This window comes from Thunnus albacares, chromosome 18, assembly GCF_914725855.1.
Source record: "Thunnus albacares chromosome 18, fThuAlb1.1, whole genome shotgun sequence".
NCBI lineage: Eukaryota > Metazoa > Chordata > Actinopteri > Scombriformes > Scombridae > Thunnus > Thunnus albacares.
Window position 1 is genome coordinate 9357104 of NC_058123.1, and position 14173 is coordinate 9371276.

General features: G+C 38.3%; 1 protein-coding gene across 1 annotated transcript in view; it reads right to left on the bottom strand.

Annotated features, from left to right (window-relative positions):
* The window catches only part of fibcd1b (fibrinogen C domain containing 1b), a 117833-nt gene that overhangs the window by 48749 nt on the left and 54911 nt on the right, over positions 1 to 14173 (bottom strand). Inside the window, exon 5 of the mRNA XM_044334517.1 lies at positions 9924 to 10060. Within this exon, the coding sequence (XP_044190452.1) occupies positions 9924 to 10060 (137 nt within the window). The remainder of the gene's footprint in view (positions 1 to 9923; positions 10061 to 14173) is intronic.

The following is a 14173-nucleotide window of genomic DNA, read 5'->3' on the forward strand; positions in this document are numbered from 1 at the left end:
CCTGAATTTCTGTATGTGTGCTTCTAAACATATTCAGTATATGTGTGGGTTTTACATATGTTTGTGCATCCACAATTGCTTGATGTGTATGTGTGTATCTGTGTGACTTTACTGTACATGCGGAGTTGTATAAGCACGTGGGTGTTTATGTTAATGTTGAAGTTTGTGGGTACTCTGAAAAAGTTTGCTTGTGTTGCTTGAGGCCTGTTTACTGATAATTTTAAGTGAAGAAGATGCAGAAATATGCAGCCAAGAGGCAGATAAGCAGACGGTATTGTCTGCTCTGGCTCTTACATTATGGTTACTCATGAAGAAGTTGCTCCCAAGACTGGTCAGTACTGGTCAATGGCAGAAAGGGTTTAAAAGACTGTTAGTGCCACAAAAAAATGCAGCTTTTGCAATTTTACCTGTAGAGAAATGAAAATCAATTGCCCAGCTTGGAGTGTAGCTGTCTATAAATGTGCATGTGTGCACTTTTACAGTTGCACATGTATACACTCCAGCTCAAATGTCTGTGTTTTGTTGAGAGCTCTGGCCAATATGTCACCTCATTTCACCCCCCCTGCACACAGACACAAACACAGTTTCCACTGGGACGCAGCTCAACATCCTAACTGACAAATCCGTACACACAGTGTTTGGCTAGAGGGCAGCGCCTGCCATCAAAGTTGTTTCTGTCAAGGTCAGAAGCTGACAGACGTTCTGTTTGGGTGTGGGGCAGGTGATACACACATTGAGAACTGCAGCTGTGACACAGCAGCCATTTTATTAAAGGGTCACGCAAGGTCTCAGTGTTTCACCACATAAAGTACAGACTGTGTGTTTTCATATTGATATACTAATAGCAAACAAAATGTACTGTAAAAGAGAACCCGATGAAACACAGGGCAGTTACATGCATCAGGTTCCACATATTGAAAATGTTTGAAAAAAACACTTTATTATGTAAGGTGTATCTATTACTTACATAGATACCCTAAAATATAAGTTAACACTCCACTATTCATTATTTACTTAATATTATATTATTATATATATTGATAATATATTATCAATATATATAATGCATTATTATTCCAACTCAATAATCATAATAACCACAGAATCGAATCAACACCTCTCTTGACACTATCTGACAGAAAATTGAACAAAAAAGCTCCACAAAGGTGTTATTTATTAAATTCCTCGGTATTGTATTGCAAACTGTTTTATTGTGTTCACCATCTGTGCAGTAAAAATAGAGGATTATTCTGGGGCAGTTATTCTTTCAACTTCCTTTCATATTTGCACTTTCCATCAGTCTTTCTACATACTGCGGTGTTTTGACTTTATCTTCTTTCCTTGCAGCTCTTAGGTAATTAATTCTTCATACAAGCTGTTCTACATGCTCCACAAAGCCTAAACAACCCCTCTCTCCGAGGTAACTTTTTTTTTTTTCAGATTTACCTCTACCGTTTCTGCAGTATCACGTCTTATGTGCCCTAGCACATATGATAAATGCATCATGAAGAAAACCATCAGCACAGAAAATTGTTTAATTTGCGGTAGCTCACAATATGGTGAGTGTGACAGTTCTTACAAGTTAGTAAATAAATCTATCCTGAAGAAGCAGCTGGCAAACAACATTACTAAATGTGCTGTATATCCTATATCCTCGCCTTCTGTTTCCCATGTTCCATTTTAGTTAATTAGTGCCACTTTCTTCACCTAAACATGCACAAACATTACTGTATAATGGGTAAAAATTACACTTGTTTTAGTTTTCTGAGGGTGTTGAAAACATGCACCAAATTATCTCAAGTCATAGAAATATAACATTTTAAATGACATATTATATGATATTATAGATATTTGCCTCACTGGTCCCTCTTTTGAATCTTGCAAGTTTCCAAGTTGTGCAGCTAAAGTTGCACAATCAAATAGCTCTTTTTCTCCCCACTATTCGCTCTGCACCATTTTTTATAATGAAAACATAGTGCAGCACAAAGGCAGACAGGCCAAAGAGATGAAGGAAAGTACCTTTGAGGGAGAGAGTGGTTGCTGTAACATGTTTTGTCAGAGTGTCTGTGTCAGCAAGGTGTCATAAAGTAAGTAGTGACAGTTAAAAGTCTCTTGTACTCTTCCTTCCCAGTCAAGGGAACTGCGACAGTTCTTCAGAAAACTTAGACCTGCATTTCAGGACTATAGCCCGCTTGCAGCTTGTCACATTAAAAAAAACAACAAAAAACAATAACAAAAAACATTCTATGCAGGCAAGAATAATAACAAAAAGAACAGATGTAAATGTATGATATGTAGAATAAAATTACTCTGAAAAACCAATTCAAGCCACAAACATGGACATCAAGTAAAATGGCAAAACAGTGTTAACGGGCAAATCTCCAATCCTTAACGACCATCTCACCCAACACTTTGCTAAAGGCCTATTGCACTGGCATGATCACATTAAACTCCCTGTAATCTCTGCAGTAGATGAAGGCTACTTAACAAGCTGCCTTAAGCTCTTCAGCAGGCTTTCTGTCAACTACTGGTAGCCCACAGCGTGCACAGACGGACACACTGACTGACGGACCAGAACACAGGGAAGAATCCACACAAGCACTCTGAAGCTGATTTGGGGAGATTTACAATCTGGCATGTTACTGGGTGGAAAATAGGAAACGTGCCAATAGCTTGTTAGCTCCTGGCATGTACACACTGTGAGCACATGTTTATATGTTTGGTGCTTTGGCAGCAGATGTCACTTGGTACCGCTACTCTATACTGACTAAGTGAAGATAATTGGTTACATCTTCAGAGAATGATTAATACATCAGCCATGAGAGACAGACAGAATAACAGAGAGAAAGACAAACAGAAAAAATAGAGATAAAAAGAAATAAATACATATATAAATACACACACACACACACACATATATATATATATAAAGGTATATACTGAGCATAATACAGAAATACAGGTGGAAAGAAAGAAAGAAAACGAAATGAAAAAAGCTTATAGGCTAATAGAATCAGCTTCAAAATCTGCCCCACGCCTCCTTTTATAGATTTAAGATAGATCAAAACAGACTGGCGGAGGAATTGCTAACAATTTGATTACATTGTTAAGAATATTGATGATATGGTGACAAATTCAACACTGTCTGATGAAAGCACTCATAAATCTATAGCAGTCTGCAGAATTGCTATCTTCAAAGAGGACTGCAAACATCTGTTGGTGAATGTTTTATAATCCTATCAGAAAGACAGATGTGCTCTGAACACAGCGGCATCAAATGAGAACAGACGGAGAAACACAATCATCCACAAACACTCTGTCTCTCTCTTTTCTCTCTCTCTCACACACACACACACACACACACACACTCATACACACACACACACACACACACACACACACACACAATTTCTGCATTTGCATGTACTTAAGTAAAAAAGATTATTTCCCAGCTTTTTGCAGTAACCTGATTTTTCAAACATAATATAAACAAGAAACCTGGTTTTCCATATTGGGTTATAGGATTAAAGGGACTATATGAAAGAATTGTGAAGCAATTTATATGTGTTAATCGTTTGTTATTGCCAATGAGTGAACTGGTTGTAACGTAACTTAAAAAATGAGTGAGAGATGCTTTGCTAAAGCACAGTGCAGGTAGAAGACACAGGGCAGGAAAGGTATCAGACTGATAGCAATGTAGCAGGATAAAAGGAAAGATCACAACTAACATGCAATTACATCCAAAATAATCATTTTTAACTCTGTTAACCACTAAATAATTCAGTCTCCACAACTGACAGCAGCTTATCAGTGGTGCTTTGAGCCAAATGCTAATATCAGCATGCTAACATGCTCACAATAGCAATGCTAACATGCTGATGTTTAGTAGGTGTGATGTTTACCATTTCCCATGTTCACCATCTTAATTTAGCGTGTCAGTATGCTAGCATTTGCTTATTAGCACTAAACACAAAGTGCAGCTGAGGCTAATGGGAATGTCATTAGTCTTGCAGATATCTGGTGATCAACCAAAGTGAAATTTTGACCAGATGATGGAGGAAAAGGAAAGAGATCATTGCGGTTACTGTAATTCATCCCGAGGGGAACATGAGTGTCTGAATCTAATTTCATGGCATTTCATCCAATAGATGTTGAGATGTGTCACTCATGTCAACCTCATGGTGGGGTATACAAAAAGTCAGAGGATTACCGAAGTAATAAGGATAAATCCTCAAGAAAGCATAGAATATCTGTGGCAAATTTCACCGCAATTCATCTGATAGTTGACATTTCAGTCTGGACTGAAGTTGTAGACCAACCAACTGACGCACATTGCCATCCCTTGAGCCATGCCGCTAGCGTGGCTACAAAATAAATAAAACATGCACAGAATATGTGAATACATCAATTTTTTCACACCTACACTGGTTAAAAATGTAGTAAGAATCAGAGCAGAAGTCTGATTTCTGACCATCTGCATATAAAATATGTGTAATCTGGCTAACACAGCACTATACTGTAAACACCTGATCTTTCAAAGTAACTTTTGTTTATGTAAATCTAGTCCCTGAAATCTTAACAGGAAAACAATGATACTTGGATATAACATATCCAATCATATGATACACGTGCATCAGCAGTGAGTCTCCCTGTGTAGCCGACAGGACATATAAAATCAGCGAATGTTACTGCAGCAGCCCTCACACAGCTGTCTAACCTTTCCCCATGAATGAATTTCTTAATGGCACTAATATCCTAAAGGAGATGTCTGACACTACTTGTGATAATGCTACCAGTAGACAGCTTGTACTCTCTCTCTCAGCACCATAATAAACTGTCTCCTCACGCCAGTTGATGAAGGCCCAAAAATATGTCTGCATCCTTGTCGAGGAAAGTAAATGAAGATAACAATAAATAGCTGAATTAACTCACAATCAAATACACCGAATGTGACAATAATTATATTTTTTGAATATTTTGATTTTAAGTCGTACTTCCAAGTTTTCAATTTCGCTGCCTTACAAAACATTTACAGATAAGACACAACTGCAGTAACATCCATCCTGGATTTTATTTTTTTTCCAAACCAATAAACTAACAGAGATGAAATATTGAAGAGCCTGTGAGCCAGATAGAGATACTGAAAAGCCTATACTGTACACTCTGAAACGCTCTAAAGGCACTCCGAGCCTCTAAAGGAGTGGCACAACATGCACACAATCGTACATTCAATCTGAAACTTTTACATTTCAGTTCTTAGCTGAATTGAATATTTGAGAGTGATTGCAGTGCTTCTGATAAAAGCACCATTTGATAATGCAGACTCACACTGCACTCTGATATATCTACTCTCATTCATTATTTATACAGTGGTCATTTTTAGTCCCTTCCTTTTAACAAATAAAATAGTAATAATAGAAGACATTACCCTAAGCCGTGAGGCTGTATTTAAATGGCATTTGAAATCTCTCTTCGCTGAAACAGGTAGACCACATGCCCAAAGGATTACTTTATCTGAGTAAGGGGCTTGTGTGTATACATATTTTAGTATTTGTGTGTGTGTGACTGGACGAGTCTGTAAACACAAATGAAATCTCATTTACTGCATGTTGACATGAATGCTTCTTTGATGATGTGTGGAGGTTATTTGGTACAGTCCAATATGCTCATTCTGTAGAGGTAGGCAGAGCGCGTGGTGTGTTTATATGTGTGTTTTGAAGGGGCGTGGGGCCTAATAATGACAGCTCTTTTCTTTTTATGTCATATCTGCCATCAGTGCTCCTACCCCTGTGGTCAGACAGTCTCCAGGACATGAGTTATGGCAGTGAAGAAATATTGACCAATTTCCTCTGACAACTATCAACATCAACCTGTACTTATCTCTCTCCTCTTCTCTTTGTGTAAATCACTATTACGATGCAGTGCACAGAACAGACACTAAATGACTCTAATGACTTAGACTTAATTGACAAACAGGGGTCTTGTTAGGTACCTCTGTTGCTTCCCTTGTTTTTTTTTGTTTTGTCTAACTTCTGCACAAGAAAAGGGGAAAAAATAGACACATTTATAAGTGATCTATGAGTCATTATGCCCTGGAGGATGTTCTTCCCTATGTTCATGTAATTTCTGTGATGTCAGCAGCAGCAGTCAGTGCAAGCACCTCATATTCTTCCTTTCCATTGTATCCATACAGTACAGCCAAGAAAACCTGGGTACCACAGCTATACTCATAACTGTAGATTTGTCTTCCTTATCCCTCCACTCCATTATACCTCAGAGCTGAGGAACCATACTGTAGCTTCAACTGTACATTTGTCTCCTATATTCTTTCCCTGCCACATCCATCTTCTTTCTTTCTCTGAAAGGCTCGTTTTAAAAGAATCTGATTCCTGGGGGAAACTGCTCTTCCTTGCTGCTTAAACTATTCAGAAAAAAATGTATATATTTATGTGTGTGTGTGTACTCTATATGTGTAAAAAAACAAATACCTATCAGTTCTATTATACAGTTTTTAGTTCTGTACCAAGACTGACTGGTTTTAAAAGCTAATTTTTCAATCATAAAGTTAATAACTGTGGCATTTGTGGGTGGTTGTTGGGTTGGTTTGGACTGTTTGATTGTGCATCATGCAGAGCATTATGGAAAACAGGTTCTTTGATAATAGAAATGGGTTGCATTTTGTAATATCTGATGGCCTCTGATGGATTTTTTTGTGACATTTTCTTAGTACTGAAGCAGACTTTGTCGGGTGTCGTGACAAAGAACCATAAACGCTGCATGTGCACCCACACATTAACATGCCCACACATGCAAAACAAATCCCTTGGTGAGCTCTACTAAACTTACTCTATATAGAGACGTATGATCAGATATGAAGAAACAGGCTCCTAAAGGTCATCACTGACTGATGCTACAGTTCTGCTGATTGACATCTGAATCTTGAGCCCCAGTCTCTTCCTGTCACCATTACTTAAGACAGCTGCATTATCCCAGAGGTTCCCTAAGGGCTACCTTTTTACTGCAAATACAATAGAACAGAGAGATTTTATCACTGGCCATATCTGAATTAAGGCATCTGGAGTATGGGGGGAAAAAAATGAAATTGCTGTTCTCCTATTGTGCTTTTTATCAGTGTGTCTCAATTTCTCTCTCTCTCTCTCTCCACATCTGATTCTGATGTTTCTATCAGGCCCTTTGGCTTCTCTGTCTCTTCTGAGTATCTCCTATCTTCCCTCCCTTTTTCTAAGTAACCTGCTCATCTCTCTCAGTCAGTCTGCAGCAGTATCTGCAACAGTGCGATGGTATGTCAAGGTATGCTAATGAGGTGGCAGCATATGGCTCATTCCTTATTTAAGCTCAGCCGTTAGAGAGACAGTAAGCCATTCAACTCACCAAGCATCCCGTCTCTCTACCTGCCCCTGTTGGATTGCACCATGCTGATCTCTTAATGAGCCTCAAGCATTATCACAATCAGCTCAACACACCAGGCAGGATAAGTAACTGCTACATTATCACTTCAATCTGAGCTGCTATGTAAATCCTTTTATAGGACAATATTCAGAGAGCAGTTACTTAACACTGGTGCATCATGTGAAAGGGGTGTGGAGTCTTTTGGAGGGGGGGGGGGGGGGGGGGTGCAGATTGATATGAAAGCCTTGCACTCACAAGCTATTTCTGTGTAGGCGCTCACACTTTGGCACAAATATCAATTCATGCACACACACATACTCTCTCTCTCTCACACACATATGAGCATTTACCCACTGATAGGCTGGCATGTAGCTCTCTTCCATCATGCTGCGCTAAGCACTCTGTCACTCTGACAGTCTTGCTTTATTTGATGATAGGAGGGTACGACCTTGCCTATCTGACACAGCTAGTCACTAATTTACAAGCACACACACACACATATACACACATATTCCCTGTCATGTCAATGTAACAGTTACTTGAGTTGAAGTTTGATATGTGCTGCATGTGTTTCTGGTAGACATGCAACATAAAACTGGGAAGAATGTGATAATCACACCATTAACGGACGCATACTTCAAGTCATATTTAGCTTAGCTGTTTCTGCTTCTCATTATTATTCTTAGAATGTTTGGCAGCGACAATGAAATTCTTGAAGAAGTATTAATGCTAGCACTAGTCTTCAGTTATCACAGACTGTACATTTGCATGTGTTTGTGTTTTTAGCCAGAGATTGCCGGCGAAGCTCTTTGAAGGTTGGAGAAATCAATCACACAAGGGGAGAGAGCTTTAAAATGTCCATCTTAAGAAGTTTTAAAATATCCAACTAAATGTTGTCAACAAGACAGCATCATACCCTTAAGCTAAAAGAGGATTTGATTTTATAACTTGTGTAAATAACTAAATGCAGTAGATGGATGTGGAGCGTTTTTGATTCAATCTGCAGTAGTTTGCATGATAGAAACTGAATCCTTGAACGGTTTTGAGTGGATTCCAAAATCAGCCCTTGCATTCTTTACTAAAATGTGTCACAACCTGTAAAAAAGAGTTTTGATGGATACATTTAGCAGAAATTTGAAACTCTTTAAGTGTTGTAAGGCCTTAGTATTCTATTAAGAACTGCTCTGCGATCCCCGAGGACTGCTACAGTACACTTCAGAACAAAGGGAAATAAATGGCTCTAACCGGTAAGTATGTGTGTGTGTATGTGTGTGTGTGTGTGTGTGTAATACATCTAAACCACACTTCCAAATATAACTTCAAACAGCTCAGTGTCAATGTTTGTTCACCTCGCCGTCTCTCATTCCCAAAAGACACGGCGCTTCCAGTATACAGTCTCACTTAAACAACTATGTTTACTTTAGAAAGGCCAGGCGACTGACAGATGTTTGATCACGGAAAGAAACACACGCTTAAAGAAAATCTCCTCTGTGTTACCTTTTTTAGAATATGAAATCCTCTCAAAATATTCTTACAGAGAAGACAAGGATGCAAGAGTTACAAAACCAAAAAAAAAAAAAAAGCAGGTCAGACAACTAGAGCCCTGTTTAATGAAAACAGCTTTTCCGAGTTAGAAGTACAATGACAAATTAGTTTGCACATAGAGAATGGAGGCCGTCTTTTTATAAACTGGCTGTGCATTTTGTGTTGCCTACTGTAAGTCATAACCTCTAAATATCAAGTAAGATATCTCAGCATCAACAGATATATTAGATTTGCATAATCTAGTTATGCTATGTGATCAGTTGTCACAGTAACAGCTTACACCAGTTTTTGAATTACTACGCTTGCAATTGTGGCCCCCTTTTTACTTTGCTTACTAAACAAAAAAATGTCATCATAATTTATGGGATATATTTCAGTTTTTTTTGTGTCTCGCTGCTGTTTTATGCGCTCCCATTGTCTCTCTCTGCTCTTTTATTCATTTTCCTTTCAGCACTCTAACTGTTGGAATTCTCGCTTCAAATGTGACTAATTCAAAGTGCTTTCAAACAGGTCCGCTTCAAAACTTGCGCTTAAAATCTCCTCGCTCTTCTGTGATAAAACTTTGATGAGACCTTTTCGGATTGATACATACAATTCCTAAGGCTGTACAACTGTGATCGCAGCAGGTGCCCACAAAAACAGCAGAGAACCTCGTGTCAGAGTGGATGACTCCGACATGAGTGGATGGAATCGATGTTGCAGTTAGAAAAAGTGAGTGAATCACTCTTATTCTGGGTATTCAGTAAAAGCAGATTTTGTAAAAATCAAACCTGGTGAGAAGACCTTAAGTTCTTTTCCATTTCCCAGGTTTTTCATTTTCATCTTGATTATGACCCCTTCTGAAAATGTTGCGAATGAGTGAATGCTTCTATTTTAGGTGGAAACCCAAACAGCTTAAAAGCTTTGTGTTTGCGCCTGTGCATGTGTGTCCACTGTAATACATGTGTGTGCATTTTCCTCTGACTCACTGTCCAGCCTCCTCCGTCTGTGGTCATGTCACAGTAGACCTGAAAGCCTGCGGGATGGTGAACAGGAAACACGGAATAGATGCCATCCTCTCTCTGACCACTGGCGTACAGATCACCGCAGTCACGGGGACGTGAGCCTAGGGAGAGGTGAAAGTAGGGAGACATGAAATAAATTAGGTCCAGTACGGCTGCGAAGAGAAAGAACGCTCAGGGCGGTAAAGTGAACTCGGTAATAAAGAGAAGATGAGGAAAACATGAGATAACACTTGTCACACTCTGTCTACAGCCAGGCACTAGAGAGGCACGTAAGTACAGTAAACATGAAGGAGTGGCTCTGTTTCCTGTCAAAATCTTGTCAAAACCCCAATGTGCTGGTTTTACTCAATTTTCTGAATTGTTTTCCAGAAGGATGAGTCTCAAAAAAAGATGGAAAGAACAATGAGGAGGTAGAGAACGGCTGTGTTTAGAGAGAAGATGCAAGAAAGATAGATGATGAGACGGATAGGGGTTGGAGGGTGGGGTGGGGGGCGATGACACAGTGAGACAACAGAGTCTAAGTGCAGCAAAGATAAAAAATGTGAGAAGAGACTGAATGCAAGTAGGTTGAAATGAAGACAGAAAGCCACAGATGTGATGCCACGGTGAAGAAAACAGATATATAGCACAGAGATATACAGTAGATTTGAGATAATATGTAGGAGTAAAAAAAAAGGGAAAACAACAGACATATGAGAGTCAGAGAGGAAGAAGTTTGGCTGAGTGAGGAGATATATACATTTGAATGATACTACACAGACGAAGAGACAGAAAGAGTGGAGAGAGCATATAACAGAGAGAATTCAGGAAGAGTTAGTGCAGAGTTGAGGAGATAGAGAGGTCCGTATATCATTGGATAATCTGTTTCTTTGTTTGAAACCAAAAACGAAAAACTGGAAATACTATTTTTTTTTTTTGTTTTGTTTTGTTCAGTTTTAAACAAAAATGGAAAAAACAAAGTACAAAGTAGCAAAGAGCTGTTTTTTTTTTTTTGTTTTTGTTTTTCGTGTTTTTGTCAGAGTCAAAAAACGAAAAATGAGAAAACCAAAAAACAGTCCAATTTTGATTTTCTTCCATTTTTCACTTTTTGAAATAAATAAATGAATAAATAGGCCTACATAGGCTACATAAATAAAGATATTTTTTATACAAAAAGTGTATGATATATTTAGTTGAGTGGTGAGAATTAATTAATTAATTAATTACATATGTGGAAATAGCCTGTAGTCCTTCTCAAATAGTTTTGTCTAAAGTGACCAGCAGAAGTCCCCATGTGTTACCAAATTATTGTTCACTGTTTGTTTCATACTAATAGGCTACCAAATAACTTCATAGTCTACAACATGATCAAGCTAATGTTCGCTTTTTTTTTAAAAGTTATTGTTCGTTGTCGGCTAGGTTACATAACCTATTCTACAACCCTGATTTCTGTCATTTTTTGGTTTTTGGTTTCAAACGAAAAAAACAGATTATCCGATGAAACACGGACCCAGAGACAGGAAGCTTGTAAGTTACAGCAAAGCAGAACAGTAGCACCCTTGTCTGTGTCTGTGAAACCGGCAAGGGATACAAAATCTATTCCCTGGGAAGCAGAAGAGGAACTCTGTGATGAGGACAGTGTCATAGATTATGCATGCCAGCCTTCACCGGGTCAAACCCCTGAATTTAAAACAGCCAAGAGAGTTCTTGAAAAGGCCATACAAGATTTTTTACAGTCCCTACACGATATGAAATGTTTGGTCTCCCTGAAGCTTTTCCGTTTTCTCCCTGTAAGCCTTGACTAATAAGCTCTGATTTTCATCATCATCATCACACATAAATGGTAGCATTTCCCATTTCTTCTTTTCATTAAAGGAAACTGAAGCTGTCTAGGTTCCATGGGACATTAAAAAGAGACTATCATCATTATTTAAGAATTTGCTCCTCTGTAGCAAGAGCTTTCAAAGTTTTTCAGTTTAATGATCCCTTACAGGAGCAAGATTTTTTTCAAGCACCCCCCTCACGATGGTACTGACACTGCAGGTGCATTGGAATCACATCTCTCCTTAGCTTGGCTTGTGTTAAGCATATTCTGGCACTAAGAAATTGCAATCTGGTAGCTACAACATATAACCTGACTCTCTGATGGACATGATGTGTCACGGCTACAGTCAGTTCTATTGCATAGCCATAAAGTCGGGGGATTCACAATGCACATATTAAAAAGAAGAATGATCAAAATGAGAGAAGCAGAGGCTGAGATATTCCGACTTTTATCACATATTCAGACTGAAAACAGTCGTCTGTTAAAACAAGGAACGGGGCTGTATTGGTGTGGCCATGTTGTTGCAGGTACCATGCAATCCCACCAATTTAAATAATTGTTCCATTAGTCTGAAACTCAACACGGCGCCTTGCTGGATGACAGTTAAAGGATACGGCTGATGCTCTATATTTTTATTACTGTTACATCCAAACAAAAAACAAAACCAACAATGTATTTGTCCATCTCTCAAACGTTTTGTCTGGTTTCTACTAAGATATAAATCTTTAAAAACAGATCACAGATATATACTTTCATTTTAAAAAAGACTACATAATTTTGTGAAACAGCTGGACACTGAAGTTTAAAGCAAACATGGCTCACACAGGACTAAATAGTGCATTTTTTTTTTTTTTTTTGCAGAGTATTTTGAGTGTTTTCGGCAGCAGGAAAGTGTATGTGGGCTTGACTTGAATATACTACAATGCCTATGTTCATCGTAATAAAGAAACCTGTCACTCTGTGCAACAGTGTGCTACAGTGATGTGTTTTTAATAGATTTTGGACAACATTGGAGGACTGTGGCACAGAAGAATGAGCTACATATATCAGGATTTGGCTACAAAGACAATACTTATTAGTCGGATTCATTCAGTGTTGGTGTTTGTCTTTTCATGGGATTAGCTGACAATAAGAAAAGTCTTTAATATCACAAGACTTATCCCTTTAAAATAGACATTTCTTACGATGTGTGTATAGCTTGGGTGAGTGTGTGTGGTTAGTGTTGGATTGGACCGTTCAGGGGATCTCATGTGTATGGCGACAAAATCATCAGTCACATAAACCCTTCAACGTAAGTCACACTGACATCACAAGCACTGACCAGTAGGGGCTCTTTTAAATGCTCACTGTACTAGCATCTCCAGCTAACACTGCTAATTTAGTAGCAAGCATTGTAATTGTTTCCAACCATGAATATATGTCCTGATATGTAAATTTGATTTATGATTTGACTTTCTTTAGTTTTAAAATGCAATGATCATAAAATAGAATAATTAATGTGGTAGCAAAAATAATAATAATCTACCAAAAGCAAAGCCCATACTGGCACTGCTGACAACACAAATGGACTTTAGCATGTAAATAATTTAAGCGGTACAACCACTGTGCAATAGTAAAGCAAAGTTGAATGCAGTCCATGAACTGAAACGTAGGACTCCTACGGTGGTTTTATCCAGCTCGGAGCCAGAGCTGAGATAGGCTTCACTGCTGTCAGGTTTGGATTCATATAACTTTGAAAATCTAATATGCTCTTATGGGAATCCAATGCAAACAGTACAGAGATGAATACTTCAAATATTCACAGGCGCAGTGGGACAGACAGGCAGTCAAAGATATTCATGGTTGTGTTCCCTACTTAGACACGTATGCACACAGCTGTGCAGACACAGCCATTAAAAAATTGAAAATGTGCTGTTTAGCATGTGTGCATACAATTTTAGCCTAGTGTGACCAGTTAATACATGAGATACTCAGCACCAAGTACCCTGACCTTATTTCGGAATTAACATAGACTTACAAATGGAAACATACAGTACATGTATGTGAGATAGCAATACATGTACCATTACCATAATGTACCATTGGTGTAGCATATACATCCTAATTATTTATACGCATTGTGATGTACTGTAATAGACTCCAACACTACACTTTTCTGATTTCACATACAATGCAACCATTACATCATTATATTGATCTCCTTTAATATCTACACATGTATCATTGTAACCTGCCTTAAAGTCAAGCTCAATCCCACTCTTAAGAGAAAGCTGTGATGGTGGTGTCTGAACACCACAATGATAACAGCCAAAAGCAAGGTAACCCACACAAAGATAAGTGCTTTCATAAAAACAACAATATATTGCATTTTCAGCATAATGCATCCCACTACATTATATAAATATACACA